At 43.0% G+C, this 16,382-nt stretch overlaps 1 protein-coding gene and 1 long non-coding RNA gene across 2 annotated transcripts in view; one reads left to right on the forward strand and one right to left on the reverse strand.

Annotated features, from left to right (window-relative positions):
* LOC116757474 overlaps positions 1 to 16,382 on the forward strand; it is a 65,092-nt gene that overhangs the window by 642 nt on the left and 48,068 nt on the right. Inside the window, exon 2 of the long non-coding RNA XR_004350982.1 lies at positions 15,124 to 15,294. This is a non-coding gene — a long non-coding RNA (uncharacterized LOC116757474). The remainder of the gene's footprint in view (positions 1 to 15,123; positions 15,295 to 16,382) is intronic.
* FOLR2 (folate receptor beta) lies at positions 467 to 4,849 on the reverse strand. Its single transcript, XM_032639058.1, has 5 exons — positions 4,725 to 4,849; positions 2,756 to 2,917; positions 1,519 to 1,707; positions 1,271 to 1,406; positions 467 to 1,121 (listed from the first exon to the last, which is right to left on the reverse strand). The coding sequence occupies exons 2-5, from the start codon at positions 2,903 to 2,905 to the stop codon at positions 835 to 837; spliced, it is 762 nt and encodes a 253-aa protein (XP_032494949.1). The 5' UTR covers positions 2,906 to 2,917; positions 4,725 to 4,849; the 3' UTR covers positions 467 to 834.

Below are 16,382 nucleotides of genomic sequence, written 5' to 3' on the forward strand. Positions count from 1 at the left end.
GCCCCTAAGGGTTTCTGCCGCTTTTCCAGCCACGCTTCCAGGATACAGCAGGGCTGAACCAGTGCAAGGCTCCGGAGTATTTCCTCCCCAGGAACCTCACAGATGCCCTCCCCAATCTGCTCTCTTCCTCCTCTGAGGCTCCCAAGCCCCAGCTCTGCCCCTTCAATCCACATGGGTGAATTTATTTTCACAGCAGACCCGCTGCACCCCCTGCCCCCGGGAATCCAAAGCCTTCCCTGGCTCCCATCCCCAGCTTTCCCAGAGCAGCAGAGCTGAGCACAGAGCCAGGCAGACAAGGCCTGGGGGAAAGGAAGGGTATTTGGGGCCCAGTACAAATAACGAAGTTCTGGACTTGGCGCTCTCATTTGAGGCTACAAGGGCAACAGGATCCCTGAGGACTATTAATGTGCAGGCACTAGGCACACATGGTTTTTAGGCAACATTTAACAACCATGAGAGAAGGAAGGATTATTATCTTCACTTTATTGAGGTATGGTTTAGAGCAGTCAAGCAACTGCTTCACTTTCACATAGTAGTAGAGCTGGGTTTCAAACCCATGTCTCATTTCTCTAATCTGAAGGAATCCAAAAACTATGGAATCTGCCCTCTACCACCCACAAACTCACAACCAAAATAATTCATCAGACACGGATGTGTTGGTCTGTTTTTTAGAACTGGCTGTCAGAGAAACCACAGGCCCCACCATGGAGCAGGAACTAGATGACAGAGGGATGGGTAATGGATGGGGGCATGCTTATGGCTTCCTCATTTGTGGGAGCTGAGCTGAGCCCAGCCCGGTCATCAAACCTGGGGACCGTCTGGGGATGGCTGGACTCATTCATGGAGCCAGAGTGGCAAAATCAGGGCCAGGCAGAGCAGGAGAGGTCTAATCCCCTGGGGCATGGCCCCAGCACTCATGGCCAAGGCATAGAACCTCGCCACCTCCTCATTGGGGTTGCCCTGGGCGGGGTCGAACCACATCTGGATGCAGCGGCCACTGCCCCGGCTGTAGTTGCTGAGCTTGTAGGAGTTACTCCAGAGGCCCTCACACAGGGCTGCCGGCGTGGGGAAGTAGAACTCAAATGTGCCACAGGTGGTCCCAGTTGGGCACTTGTTAGATCCTGCAGGGGGAGAGAGGGTAGGCACGGACATTCAGTCCCTGGGCCCAAAACTCATTTCTGGCCCCCCTTAGAAATCCTTGCCCAACCCCAAATCTTCAAACCCCCTTTCTGCATTCTCCACCTCCATCCCCCCACCCTCAGGCCCTCACCTGAGGTCCAGTTCCAGCCCTTTTGCCAGTTGGTCTTGCAGGTGTAGGAGGTGCGGCAGTCTTCCCACCAGCTCTGACAGTCCTCTTTGCACAGGGGCACGTTCAGGAACCGTTCTTTGCGCCAGCTCTGGTTCACCTGGGGGGAGCAGGGGGAGGGAGGGCTCCAGTCAGCCTGAGATGTTGGTAGGAACAGCCTTGACTGAGTTGGGCGACAGCCTGCCGGGGTGGGGTGAGGGAGACACCAATACCTCCTGGATCCAGGGCCCCAGGTTAGGTGAGCACTCGTAGAGGCAGTTGTCCTGAATGAAGTGGCGCTTGCAGGCAGGCTTCATCTTGCCACAGTGCTCCCAGTTAAAGTTATACAGGGAGGAGGTGTCCCTGTGCAGCTCCTGGCTGACTTTGGCAGAGCAGCAGGCATTCTTCTTCCAGGGGATGCACTGAGCGGGGGGGAAGACATGAGACTAACTGCCTCCCCGACCACAAGCTCTGCCACCTCCAGCCTCTTCCCATTTGGCTCTTGCCCTCCTGCCCCAGGTAGGTTGTCCTAGGAACGCTCGCTGTTAGGACCTCTCTGTCCTTGACCTCCGGAAACTCTGGTCTTGGGAGAGACTCAATTACAACAGTGTGATGGGGAGGCAGGGGTAGTGAGAACCTGGGAGAAACCCTGTCTTGGGGAGACAATAGTTTTCATTTATACAGCGCTTGATACTTTATACAAAGTATTTTATTTTTTCACTAAAAAATAATTACTGAGTACTTGTTTTATGCCAGTTGCTGTTCTAGATGCTGGGAATATAGAAGAGAACAACAGAAATATGTGTTCTGGTGAGGGGAGACAGTAAGAACTAAAAGAGAAAAAATATATATCAAGATCCGATCAGTTATATGGAGGAAATTACAGCAGGGAATGGAAATATGGAGTATGGGATGACTGTTGAAATTTTCTGGCTGGTTGTGAACAGCCTCACTGGAAGGTGGCATTTTGAGCAAAGGAGGAAAGGGGATACGCTATGCAGTAATATACAGTGAAGTCTCTCACCCTTTAAACCCCTGGAGTTGCCCACCTCAGTCCTACCCCTACCCCACCACAAGAGCAAGTCCTGTCCCATTCCTTTGTGTGTCTGTGTGCTTCTCTGGGCCTCAGTTTCCTAATTTGTGTCGTGTGGAGGAGAACATCATCTACCCACATCGCAGGACCCCTGGGAATATGAAATCACACACGGAAAACACATGACACCTGGTAGGTGCTCAGTAAACGATCATTCTGCCTTATTGCCGACACGATATCCTATCCTGAGCAGGCCACCCCTAGAATCACGCCAGCCACTCCCCCGCATCCTACCTTCACCTTCTCCCACAGTGATAATTCGGGATGTGTGTGTGTGGTGAAGGGGCTGACCCCGTGACCCCTCCCTCGCCACCCTGACTTCCTCTTCCTTGTCTGAACAAGCCCCCTCCCTGCCCAGAGCCACACTCCATCCTCACCTGGTCATGTAGCTTGTCCTCAGGTCCTGGCTTTATCTTGTGGTGCTTGGCATCCATGCAGACATTGAGCAGATCTGTCCTGGCCTGGGCACTGCACTGGTAGGCCACCCAGGCCAGAAACAGCAGAAGGGGTGTTAATTTCCAGGGCATGTCTTTCTTTTCCTGCAGAGGCAGCTGTGGTTAGGGAGACCAAAGCCTGAGGGGAGAGTGTCCCGTGCAGGGTTCCCCCTTCACCTCCTGCCTCAGTCTCCCCAGCTCCACAGTGAAGGATGGGGTCAGACCCTGTTCCTTCAGTGTTGGGGTCCTGAGGCTCCTTGAGACTGAAGTAGAGAAGATCGGCAAAAGGGATGGCTCCCTCACCTCAGGCTCGAAGGGCTCAGAAGGGGATCTGGGATTAGAGGGTGAGCCCTGGGGGAATCTTCCCAAGGTAGAGGAGATGCCTTGTGCTCTCACCTTCTCTCTGGACTTGATCTAAGAAAAGTAACTAAATAATTCAGGTCCATGCTCTGCTCCCCTGAAAGGGGCCAGGGACACACAGTGCCCTCATCCTGTGTCCAGCAAGTGCCCTGCCTTTACACCCTGGATCACTTGGGTTCCCATGCCAGGTTAGAAACCCTGTTAGCCCTGAGGTGGCAGCAGCCCAGCTCTGCTGAGTTCTCCGGATCAGCACAAGGATCAAGTGAGGTAACACGCAGGATGGTGTTTGGTTAAATGATACAGAAATGACAAGCGTGGTTTTTTTTGTTTGTTTTTTTAAAGATTCCACATATAAGCAGTATCATATGATTCTTGTCTTTCTCTGTCTGGTTCATTTCACTTAGTATGATAATCTCTAGGTCCATCCATGTTGTTGCAAATGGCATCATTTCATTCTTTTCTATGGCTGAGTAATATTCCATTGTATATATGTACCACATCTTCTTTATCCACTCAGTCTGTTGATGGACATTTAGGTTGCTACTGGGACTCTACTTTTTTTTTTTAATTTATTTTTGGTTGCATTAGGTCTTTGTTGCTGCACGAGGGCTTTCTTTAGTTGTGTCTACAACTAGTTGGGGCTACTCTGCGTTGCGGTGTGCAGCCTTCTCATTGCAGTGGCTTCTCTTGTTGTGGAGCACAGGCTCTAGGCACGCGGGCTTCAGTAGTTGTGGCACGCGGGCTCAGTACTTGTGGCACGCGGGCTCAGTACTTGTGGCACGTGGGCTCTAGAGCGCAGGCTCAGTAGTCGTGGCACACGGGCTTAGTTGCTCCGCAGCATGTGGGATCTTCCTGGACCAGCTCGAACCCGTGTCCCCTGCCTTGGCAGGCAGATTCTTAACCACTGCACCACGAGGGAAGCCCCTGGGGTGGTTGTTTTTAAACAGCTTTGCTTTCTCAGACTTTTTCCTTCCCTATTCTCTGAAAGCCATTTCCTCCTGTCCACCCCCCACATCGTGACTCTGGCCTCCTCAGCTCTTTCTGGACAGATGCACCAGATCCCTACCTTATCCCTCAAAACACAAATGCAGGACCCTAGGACCTGAGGGACAACATAAGAGTCCCTCACATTGGAGCTGCTAACCAGACAAGCACTTAGAGTCGTGGGAGACCCCCAGCAAAAGTGATGGCCCACTACTCTGTCCATGACTGCCTCTCACCTTTCGCCCCGCCCATGACAGATCTTTTCCTTTAGGCTCTGTCACCGAGGGACCTAAGAGTTGATAATAGAGACTTTCCTCTCCCTCCCCATCCCCCATGCAGTTGATCACCAAGCCCTGGCAAGGTCTCTCTGAAAACGTTTCTGGAATTCACTTCCCTTGGCTCTGTGTTTGGGGTAAGGTCTTCCCTCCTCCAGTTTCTTCCCCTTCAAGTCACCTTCCCCGCAGGAGCCAGAGTGATCTTTTTAAAGAGAGATATGCCCCGCCCCTATGCGCCAACCTGCCAAGTGTCCCCAGTGTCCTGTCACCATCCCCTCCTTAGGGCAACTTGCCTGAGCCACCTTTGCTGCTGGGCGCACACACAACTCTGGATTGGCCTGTCTTCAGGTTGGCAGCAGCTCCAAGCCGCAGCACTGCCCTCTGTGTTCTCTGTCCTCAGCGCCAGATAGACTGACTAGGAACTCTGGGAAGCATAGATACAATTTCCTCTTTCAGTTTTCCTCCTGCTCTTCCTTCTCTTCCCATCCCACCCTCTTCAGGATTGCTTTAGTCTGTCAAATGATCCATTCCTGTTTTCATTCATCTCTTTATTTGTTAATTTATTCATTCCAGGGTCCACACATTCAACATGCATCAAAATCTAGATGATTGCTCATCTCCAAGGGGGATCTGAATTTTTGACCCCGAGCGGTTGTTAAGATAAAGCTAACTTGAGGGGAATGGGACCTAGTGAGAAAGAACCCAGGCTTTGGGGCCAGGTCATGGGACCCAGTGATAGCTCCATCCCTCCCACAACTGTGGGAAATATCACTGAATCTTTCTCAGCTTCAGTTTGCTCACAAGAAGATTGTTGAGGATTATATGTAGAAAAGCCTGACATATACTGAGTAGGCTTAAAAAAATTTTAATTAACTATATTTGATTTATAATATTGTGTTAGCTTCAGGTGTACAGCTTCAGATTCTTTTCCATTATAGGTTATTACAAGATATTGAATATAGTTCCCTATGCTATACAGTAAATCCCTGTCGTTCATCTATTTTATATATAGTGGTGTGTATCTGTTAATCCCATACTCCTAATTTATCCTTCTCCCTCCCCTTTCCCGTTAGGTAACCATAAGTTTGTTTTCTATGTCTGTGACTCTGTTTCTATTTTGTAAATAAGTTGATTTGTATTATTATTATTATTATATTTTTTGGCCACACCACATGGCAATGTATTATTGTTTTAGATTCCACATATAAGTATTATAATATTTGTCTTTTTCTGCCTGACATTTCACTTAGTATCATAATCTGTACATCCATTCATATGCTGCAAATGGCAATATTTCATTTGTTTTTATGGCTGAGTAATATTCCATTTTGTGTGTATACCACATTTTATCCATTCATCCATCCATGGACATTTGAGCTGCTTTCACCTTTTTTTTTTTTTTTGGCTGTACATGGGCCTCTCACCGTTGTGGCTGGCCTCTCCTGTTTTGGAGCACAGGCTCTGGACGCGCAGGCTCAGCGGCCATGGCTCACGGGCCCAGCCACTCCACGGCATGTGGGATCTTCCCGGACCGGGGCACGAACCCGCGTCTCCTGCATCGGCAGGCGGACTCTCAACCACTGCGCCACCAGGGAAGCCCTGCTTCCACCTTTTGACTACTGTAAAGAATACTACTATGAACACATCTTCTTTTTCCATTCATCTATTGATGGACATTTAGGTTGCTTGAGTAGGCTTAAATGGCAGCTATCAGATTAATTTATGAGCAGCCAGATGGACACAGGTAGAAGATGAGGTACAGAAGTCCAGGGTCACAGAGAAAAATTGTCTCAAATCTGATAAATGAGAATACCTCAATTAAACAATATTTTAGCCTTTTAAAAAATTGTGGTAAAATACAGACTGTATAAAATTTACTGCCTTAACCATTTTAAGTATACAATTCAGTAGTGTTAAGTATATTCATATTGTTATGCAACAAATCTCTAGGACATTTTCATCCTGTAAAACTGAAACTCTATTTCCATTAGTCAGCAACTCCCCATTTCCTTCTCTCCCCAGTCCTCAGTAACCACCATTCAACCTTCTGTCTCTAAGAATTTGACTGCTCTAGATATCTCATATAATTGGGGTCATACATTATTTGTCCTTTTGTGACTGGCTTATTACACTTAGCATAATGTCCTCAAGGTTCATCCATGTGTCAGAATTTCATTCCTTTTTATAGCTGAATGATATTCCATTGTGTGTATATACCACATTTTATCCATTCATCCATCAATGGACACTTGAGCTGCTTCCACCTTCTGACTATTGTGAAGAATGCTACTATGAACACAGGTATACAACTATCTCTTTGGGACCCTGCTTTCAATTCTTTTGGATATATAACCAGAAGTGGAATAGCTGGATCATAGGGTAATTCTATTTTTAATTTTTGAGGAACTGTCATACTGTTTTCCAAAATGGTTGCACAATTTTACATTTGCACCAGCAGTGTACAAGGATTTCAATTTCTCCACATCCTGGCTACACTTGTTATTTTCTGTTGGTTTGTTTGTTTCTTTAATTGTAGCCATCCTAGTGGATATGAGGTGGTATGTCACTGTGGTTTTGATTTGCATTTCTCTAATGATTAGTAATGTTGAGCCTTTTTTTGTATGCTTGTTGGTAATTTGTATATCTTCTTTGGAGAAATGTTTTTTCATGTTATTTGCCCATTTTTTAATCAGGTTATTTTGTTTTTGTTAAATTATAGGAGTTCTTTATATATTCTGGATTAACCCCTTATCAGATACATGATTTGCAAATATTTTCTCCCATTCTGTATGTTGCCTTTCATTCTATTAATTGTCTTTTGCTGGACAGAAGTTTTAAATTTTGATGTAGTCCAATTTGCCTTTTTTTTCCTTTTGTTACCTGTGCTTTTTGCTATCATATCCAAGAAATCACTGCCTAACGTAATATTATGAAGCTCTTCCCCTACGTTTTCTTACAGTTTTATAGTTTTAGCTCTTATGGTTAGGCCTTTGATCCATTTTGAGTTAGTTTTTGTGTGTGGTGTAAAATAGAGTCCAGCTTAATTTTTTTGCATGTGAATATTCAGTTGTGTCCGTGCACCATATTTTGAAAAGATTATGCTTTCCCCTCTTGCATTGTCTTAGCACTGTTGTCAAAAATCTGGACTCTCAGCTCCATCCTGCTACTGTACTGTCTTATAGTTTTTTAGTAAGTTTTAAAATCAGGAAGTGTGAGTCCTCTAATTTTGTTCTTTTTCAAGATTGTTTTGGCTATTGTAGGTCTCTTTCATGTCCATATGGATTTTAGGATCAGGTTGTGAGTTACTCCAAAATAGCCAGCTGAGATTTTGATAAGAATTGAGTTCAATCTGTAGATCAATTTGGGGAGTATTGTCCTCATAACACTATCAAGTCTTCTTATTGATGAACATGGAATTTCTTTCCATTTATTTAGATTGTGCATTTCTTTCAACAATGTTTTGTAATTTTCAGTGTACAAGGTTTTTTTTTTGTTGTTGTTGTTTTTTAATTTGGCCTCGCCATGTGGCATGTGGGATCTTATTTCCCTGTCCAGGGATTGAACCCACGCCCCTTGCAGTGGAAGCACAGAGTCTTTTTTTTTTTTTTAATTCTTTATTGGAGTATAATTGCTTTACAATGGTGTGTTAGTTTCTGCTTTATAACAAAGTGAATCAGTTATACATATATCCCCATATCTCTTCCCTCTTTCGTCTCCCTCCCTCCCTCCCACCCTCCCTATCCCACCCCTCTAGGTGGTCACAAAGCACCGAGCTGATCTCCCTGTGCTCTGCGGCTGGGAAGCACAGAGCCTTAACCACTGGACTGCCAGGGAAGTCCCCTGTGCAAGTCTTTTACTTCATTTGTTAAATTTTTTCCTGTGTATTTGATTCTTTTTTAAGCTATTGTGAATGGAACTGTATTCTTCTTTTTTTTTTTTTTATCCTGGGCCACACATTTTATTTTATTTTTCTAAAATAAATTTATTTATTTAATTAATTTATTTTTGGCTGCATTGGGTCTTTGTTGCTGTGCATGGGCTTTCTCTAGCTGCGGCGAGCGGAGGCTACTCTTTGTTGCGGTGCGCAGGCTTCTCATTGCGGTGGCTTCTCTTGTTGCAGAGCACAGGCTCTAGGCACAAGGGCTTCAGTAGTTGTGGCACGCGGGCTCAGTAGTTGTGGCTTGTGGGCTCTAGGACGCAGGCTCAGTAGTTGTGGCGCACGGGCTTAGTTGCTCCGCGGCCTGTGGGATCTTCCCGGACCAGGGCTTGAACCCGTGTCCCCTGCATTGGCAGGCAGATTCTCAACCATTGTGCCACCAGGGAAGCCTGGAACTGTATTCTTAAATTTATTTTTGTATTGTTCATTGCTGTATAGAAATACAAATGATTTTTGCATATTGATCTGGTATCCTACAAAGTTGCTGAACTCATTTGTTAGTAATCATGTGTTTGAGGATTCCTTAGGATTTTCTATATAGAATATCACATCATTTGTGAATAGAAATTGTTTTACTTCTAACATTCCAATTTGTATGGATCTTATTTCTTTTTCTTCACTAATAGCCCTAGCTACAACTTTTATACAGTGTTGAGTAGACATGATGAGAGTGGATATACCTGTCTTATTGCTGATCTTAGGGGTAAAGCCTTTTGGCATAGAACAGGATGTTAGCTGTGGGTTTTTCATAGATGTCCTTTATCACATTGGGGAAAATCCCTTCTATTCCTTGTTTGTTCAGTGCTTTATTTTTTTTTATTTTTATTTTTTTTGCAGTACGCGGGCCTCTCACTGTTGTGGCTTCTCCCGTTGCGGAGCACAGGCTCCAGACGCGCAGGCTCAGCGGCCATGGCTCACAGGCCCAGCCGCTCCGCGACATGTGGGATCTTCCCGGACCGGGGCACGAACCCGTGTCCCCTGTATCGGCAGGCGGACTCTCAACAACTGCGCCACCTGGGAAGCCCAGGATAATGATTTTTTTATCTGCTAATCTCTGCACTTTTATTGGGAGTATTTAATCCATTTATATAAAATGTAATTACTAATGATATGTTTTACATCTTTAATTTTATTTGCTTTATATATGTTGTTTGTCTTTTTTGTCCCTCCGCTTCTCCATTACTGCCGTCTTTGTGTTTAATTCATATTTTGTAGTGTACCATTTTAATGCCTTTGTTGTTTCTTTTACTATAATTTTTGAGTTTTTTCTTACTAGTTGCTCCGAGATTACAACTAACATCATAATTGATAACAATCTAGTTGATGTTAATACCGAGTTTCAATAGTATTCAAAACTTTGCTCCAATATAGCTTCATTCCCTCCCCCACTCCTTTGTACTATTATTGTCATACAAATTATAATTTTACACATTATGAACATATCAACAGACTTTTAATAATTATTATTTTACACAGCTGTCTTTTTCCATTAGATAGGATAAGTGTTACAACATAAATACATTTATACCATATTTTATATTTCTTTGTATATTAACTTTTACTTATGCTCTTGATTTCTTCATGGGGATTCATATACTGTCTGGTGGCCTTTCATTTCAGCTTGAAGAATAACCTTTAGTATTTCTTGTAAAGAAAGTCTGCTAGCAACAAATTCTCTCACTTTTGGTTTATTTGGGTATGTCTTAATTTCGCCTTCCTTTTTTTTTAAATATTCATTTATTTGGTTGCACTGGGTCTTAGTTGCAGCATGTGGGCTCCTTATTTGCAGCACATGGGCTCCTTAGTTGTGGCATGTGAACTCTTAGTTGTGGCATGCATGTGGGATCTAGTTCCCTGACCAGGGATTGAACCCGGGCCCCCTGCATTGGGAGCGCAGAGTCTTAACCACTGTGCCACCAGGGAAAGTCCCTCTCCTTCATTTTTGAAGGATAGTTTTTCTGGTTATAGAATTCTTTTTTTTTTTTTTGGATGAACTGTGCAGCTTGCGGGGTTTTAGTTCCCTGACCAGGGATTAAACCCATACCCTTGGCAGTGAAAGCAGGGAGTCCTAACCACTGGACCACCAGGGAATTCCCCTTGGTTATAGAATTCTTGATTGAGCTTTTTCACTTCAGCACTTTGAATATATTATCCCACTGCCTCCTGACCTTCATCATTGCTGATGAAACATTAGCAGTTACTCTTATTGAGGGTACTTTGTACATGATAAATTGTTTTTCTATTGCTGCTTATAGGATTCTCTGTCTTCTAGTAGTTTGACTCTGATGTGTTTAAGTGTGAATTTCTTTGAGTTTATATTATCTTGACGTCATTGACCTTCTCAGATGTGTAGATTAATTTTTTTTATAAAATATGAGATTAGGCCATGATTCCTCCAGTACTATAATATTTATATCTCCCCCCCTTATAGAACTCCCATTGTGCATATTTTGGTATGCATGATGGTTTCCACAAGTCCCTGAGGCTGTGTTCATTTTTCCCTTTTTTTTTTTTTTTGTTCTTAAGAATGGACAATTTCTGTTTTCCATCTTCACATTTATAGATTCTTCAAACCTGAAGCCACTTCAAACCTGCTGCTGAGCACCTCTAATAAAAAAAACTTTTATTCAGGCTTTCGTTTTTTAGAGCAGCTTAAGGTTCACAATGAAATTGAGGGGAAGATACAGAAATTTCCTATATATCCCCTGCCCCCACACGTACATAGCTTCCTCCATTATAACATCCTCAACCAGAGTGGTAACATTGTTACATTGATGAACCTACATTGACACATCTTAATCAGCCAAAGTCCATAATTTACATTAGGGTTCACTCTTGGTGTTGTGCATGCAATGAATTTGGACAAATGCATAATGGTATCCATCATTATAATATACAGAGTATTTTCACTGCACTAAAAATCCTCTGTGCTCTGCCTACACCCCCCTCCCCACAATCCCAGCAACCACTGATCCTTTTGCTATCTCTATACTTTTGCCTTTTCCAGATGTCATATAGTTAGAAACATACAGTATGTAGCTTTTTCACATTGGCTTCTTCCACTTAGTAATATATATTTACGGTTCCTCCGTGTCTTTTTTATAAAATATTTATTTAATTTATTTATTTTCTTTATTTTTTTGGGCTGCGTCTGGTCTTTGTTGCGGCACGCGGGCTCTCCATCATAGCGCACGGGCTTCTTTCTAGTTGTGGCATGCAGGTTTTTTTTCTCTAGTTGTGGTGCACAGGCTCCAGGACACGTGCGCTCTGTAGTTTGCGGCACACGGACTCTCTTGTCAAGGCACTCGAGCTCAGTAGTTGTCGTGTGCCAGCTGAGTTGCCCCGCAGCATGTGGGATCTTAGTTCCCCGACCAGGGATTGAACCCTCATCCCCTGCATTGGAAGGTGGATTCTTAACCACTGGACCACCAGGGAAGTCCCCAGGTCCCCCATGTGTTTTCATGGCTTGATAGTTCATTTCTTTTTAGTGTTGAATAATATTCCATTATCTGGGTGTACCACAGTTTATTTACTCACTCCCCTACTGAAGGACATCTTGGTTGCTTCCAAGGTTTAGAAATTATGAATAAAGCTGCTCTAGACCTTAATGTGCAGGTCTTAGTGTAGAAATAACTTTTCAACTCCTTTGGGTAAATACTAAGGAGCATGAGTGCTGGATCATGTGGTAAGAGTATGTTTAGTTTATTAAGAAACCATCAAACTATCTTCCAAAGTGGCTGTATTACTGTGCATTCCCACCAGCAATGAGTGAAGGTTCCTTTTGCTCCACATCCTCGCCAGTATTTGGTGTTGTCAGTGTTCCAGATTCTGGGCATTCTAGTAGGTGTGTAATGGTATCATGTTGTGGTTTTTTTTTTTTTTGCGGTACGCGGGCCTCTCACTGTTGTGGCCTCTCCTGTTGCGGAGCACAGGCTCCGGACGCACAGGCTCAGCGACCATGGTTCACGGGCCCAGCCGCTCCGCGGCATGTGGAATCCTCCCGGACCGGGGCACGAACCCGCGTCCCCTGCATCGACAGGTGGACTCTCAACCACTGCGCCACCAGGGAAGCCCTTGTTGTTTTTTTAAAATAAATAGATTTATTTATTTATTTATTTGTTTATGACTGCGTTGGGTCTTCGTTGCTGTGTGCGGGCTTCTCATTGCAGTGGCTTCTCATGTTGTGGAGCACAGGCTCTAGGGTGCAGCCTCAGTGGTTTTGGCGCATGGGCTTAGCTGCTCCGCAGCATGTGGGATCTTCCCGGACCAGGGCTCAAACCCATGTCCCCTGTATTGGCAGGCGGATTCTTAACCGCTGTGCCACGAGGGAAGCCCCATGTTGTTGTTTTAATTTGCACTTCCTAATGACATATAATGTGCAACATGTTTTCATATGCTTATTTGCCATCTGTATATCTTCTTTGATGAAGTATTCGTTAATTAATATCTTTTGCCCATTTTTTTAATCAGGTTGTTTTCTTATTGTTTAGTTTTAAAAGTTCTTTGTATATTTTGGATAACGGGCATTTATCAGATATATCTTTTGCAAATATGTTCTCTCAGTCTGTGGCTTGTCCTTTCACCTTTCACTCTCTTGATAATGCCTTTTTTTTTTTTTTTTTGACATGCTGCACGGCTTGCAGTATCTTAGTTCCTCAACTAGGGATCGAACTCAGGCCCCGGCAGTGAAAGCACTGAGTCCTAACCACTGGACCTCCAGGGAATTTCCAACAATGTCTTTAATCGCGCAAAAAATTTTAATTTTGATTAAATCTAGCTTATCAGTTCTTTCTTTCATGGATCTTACCTTTGGATCATCACCTAACCCAGAGCTGAGGGATTGGAGCCTTCTCAGGTATTTCCTGGACATATTCACAGTTCTGCAAATACACATGAATTCAAGATCCCCAGGTAGAGATGTCAGAGCTTTTCAAAGCTCCCTTTTGGCATCTCATTCCCTGATGTTCCTTTTAAGTTTTTTGTCCTGCCTCTTGTTTGCCACAACTGATAGGAAGCTGGGATGTCAAATAATTTGCTGCTGATTATTTAGACAAACACCTAGGCATTGGGTTTCTCACTGGGTGGGCTCTGAGTCAGACAAGCCTTGTGAATGGGGCTCTTAATAGTGCTTCCAGATAGATCAAGTAGTGACAGTTCTCTAGGGATAGGGCTTTTTGGGGAGATCCACACCCACTCTGCCCCCTCTAGTGGCTGCTAGGCCACTGGTTTTCATAGCTACTGTAGTTGTGAGGCTGCTGATTTTGGAGACTACTGTGGAGTTGGGGAGAGGAGGATGGGAAAAAGCAAATAAAAGTACCACAAAGCTCACTGTTCCTACTGATATTCAGCCATTTTTCTTGAATAAATTCTCCGTAGGTTTTTGAAAGCTTTGATTAATTTCCAGAGTTCTGGAAAAGTTGATTTTGACAAATTTTGCCAGTGTTATTGCTTTTATGGAGGAGTGGATTTTCAGATGTCCTTACTCTGTCATTCCAGAAGTGCTTCTTCAGATTACTTCTATTTTAAGAAGCATAAAGCTTTAAATAATATTGGTCACTTGTAAGTAAAATGGTCTTCAAGTATACAGTCTATTGTTAACACGAACAAATAAAAGTTATTTTTTGTTTCCTGTGTGTTTTGCCCTCATAGCAAAGTTTAGGTCCTTATCAACCTGAATTTGAACTTTCACTTCTCAAAAAAGCATGTTAATTTTTTGGGCTTTGTGCTGACTTGCATCATGCTCTTGGGTCATGATATAACATGAAACAATAGGATCCCTCATTTCTAGAGAAGTTAAAATTCTTGGTGACAAGGTTGTTATAAAATATAGTTTTCGTATTAATAACACAGCCAAGACTGAGGCTATTTCCTGACAACACTTTTTTTTTTTTCTGTTTCCCTTCTCCAAGATCAGGTCCTAAATTCAGAATAATAAAACTATCAAGGCATATTTTACACCAAAATCATCTTGGCACTTCCCAGACAGCTGCTAGAATACATAAAAATTTGTTCCCTCATAGCATGGTACTCATAAGTAAAGAAGGAGGCAAGGAGGGATGCTAAAAATAGTTAGGTATAATTGGTATGCTCCGTGTTTTAAAATTCAGCTTATCAGTATCATAAGAGCTGCCCTGTACATCATGTTCACATTGTGGAGAAAGATGTTAGAGTAAAGAGAAGAATTCATCCTTTCTAGAGGATTTTTATACAAGGTAAAGGATTGTGTCTGTGAATGTTTAGTGATCGCAGACTTTCCCACATGAGTAAAAGCACACGCATTTTAATAAGCAAGGGTCTGCATGATGACTGTCAACAAATCTATTTCCAAGATGATTTTATCCTTTATTTTAAAATAACCTTTTATTATTGATAGTAATTTTCATGCACATCTTACAAAACAGACTGTGAGGCCCTCAAGATTTCTAAATACATCCACTGTCCATATCTCCCTTGGAGCTGAGGCAATAGAGAGGACAAATGGAATTATAAAAAATAAGTTTGTTAAATTGATTGAGAAGACAAACTCTCCTTGTCCACCTCTCCCTCTCCAGGTTCTAATAATATGTTCTCCTCAAAACAGCTATCAACTGAGACCTCATGAAATATAGCAGTTGACAGTAAGTTCATGCTCTGTTGTATTACACCCCAGTGAAAATTGTTCCCTCTTTTATTCTGGTATTAGAAATTAATAGATTGACCGATCTTCCGTTTGTGCTAACAAGGAGTTTCTCTTCTCTCCTTTTGTTTTCCTGAAGATCGTACCATAATTGACTGACTGGAAAATAGACTCATGGATCTGACATCACCACCATAAACTAATGCTTGGATGACTCAAGCTGTCAGAGCCCTGGGACTTGAGACTTCCAGAAAAATTCCAGCCCCAAAGCAGAAGACTTCTATGGAGAAAGATGCTAAGCCACAAACAGGTAACAAGAAACAATTTTTAAAGAATTAGGGAAGTCGATGAAGGCGATATGATTGTGGTTATTATGTTGGTATTTTTGCTAATGTGCTTCATGTTCTTTTTTTGATTAGTCATATGATGCAGCCCTTTTTGTTTCCCCTGGCTGTGGTCTCTAACCCTCAATTCAGTAGACCATACTTGTGCCAACCGCAATAAATACTCTCTCTAAAAAAAAATTCTTGGCAGTGGGCCAGTCTCCTAAGCATCCCTATTGGTATTGTTTACATCTACACCAAGTACTGACTCCCTCCTCGACTGCCACGTTGGTCCAACCAGTTTCTCAAAGTTCATGATGGAATAGAGTTTGGCTCAGATGATAGATTTTTATGGAGCCAGATGCTAAATTCCTTAGAATGCATCCCCTCATGGGTACACTCCACAGAAATTTCAGAAATATATAAAATTCCTTGTATGCTACCTTTGCAAGGGAGAGTATTCTATAGGCAATCACTCATTCATTCATTCATTTTACATGTCATAAAATTCACCCATTTAACGTTTACAGTGACTTTGTGGAGTGGTGCAACCTGATCATAAATGAGTTTTAGAACATTTTCATCCCCCTTGTGCCCATTTACAGTTAATCCCTATTCCGAAATCCAGCCTCAGGCAACCACTAGTGTACTTTCTGTCTCTCTAAATTTGCTTTTTCTGGAACTTTCATACAAATGGACTTTCACTTAGCATAATGTTTTTAAGATTCACCCATGACATAGCATATGTCAGTAGTTCATTACTTTTTATTGCTGAATAGTATTCTGTTGTATGGATACAACACATTTTGTCTGTCTGCTCACCAGTTGATGGACATTGAGCTTATTTTCAGTTTGGGGCTATTATGACTAATGCCGCTATGAACATTCACATGCAAGTCTTCGTGTGGATATGTGTTTTCATTTCTCTTGAGTAGGTGCTTAGAAGTAGAATTGATGGGTTGTATGACAGTTTTGTGTTAACTTTTTGAGAAACTGCCACACTGTTTTCCAAAGGACAGTGCCGTTTTATATTCCCATCAGCAATAGAGGAGGGTTCCAGTTTCTCTATATCTTT

Source organism: Phocoena sinus, chromosome 8 (assembly GCF_008692025.1).
Source record: "Phocoena sinus isolate mPhoSin1 chromosome 8, mPhoSin1.pri, whole genome shotgun sequence".
NCBI lineage: Eukaryota > Metazoa > Chordata > Mammalia > Artiodactyla > Phocoenidae > Phocoena > Phocoena sinus.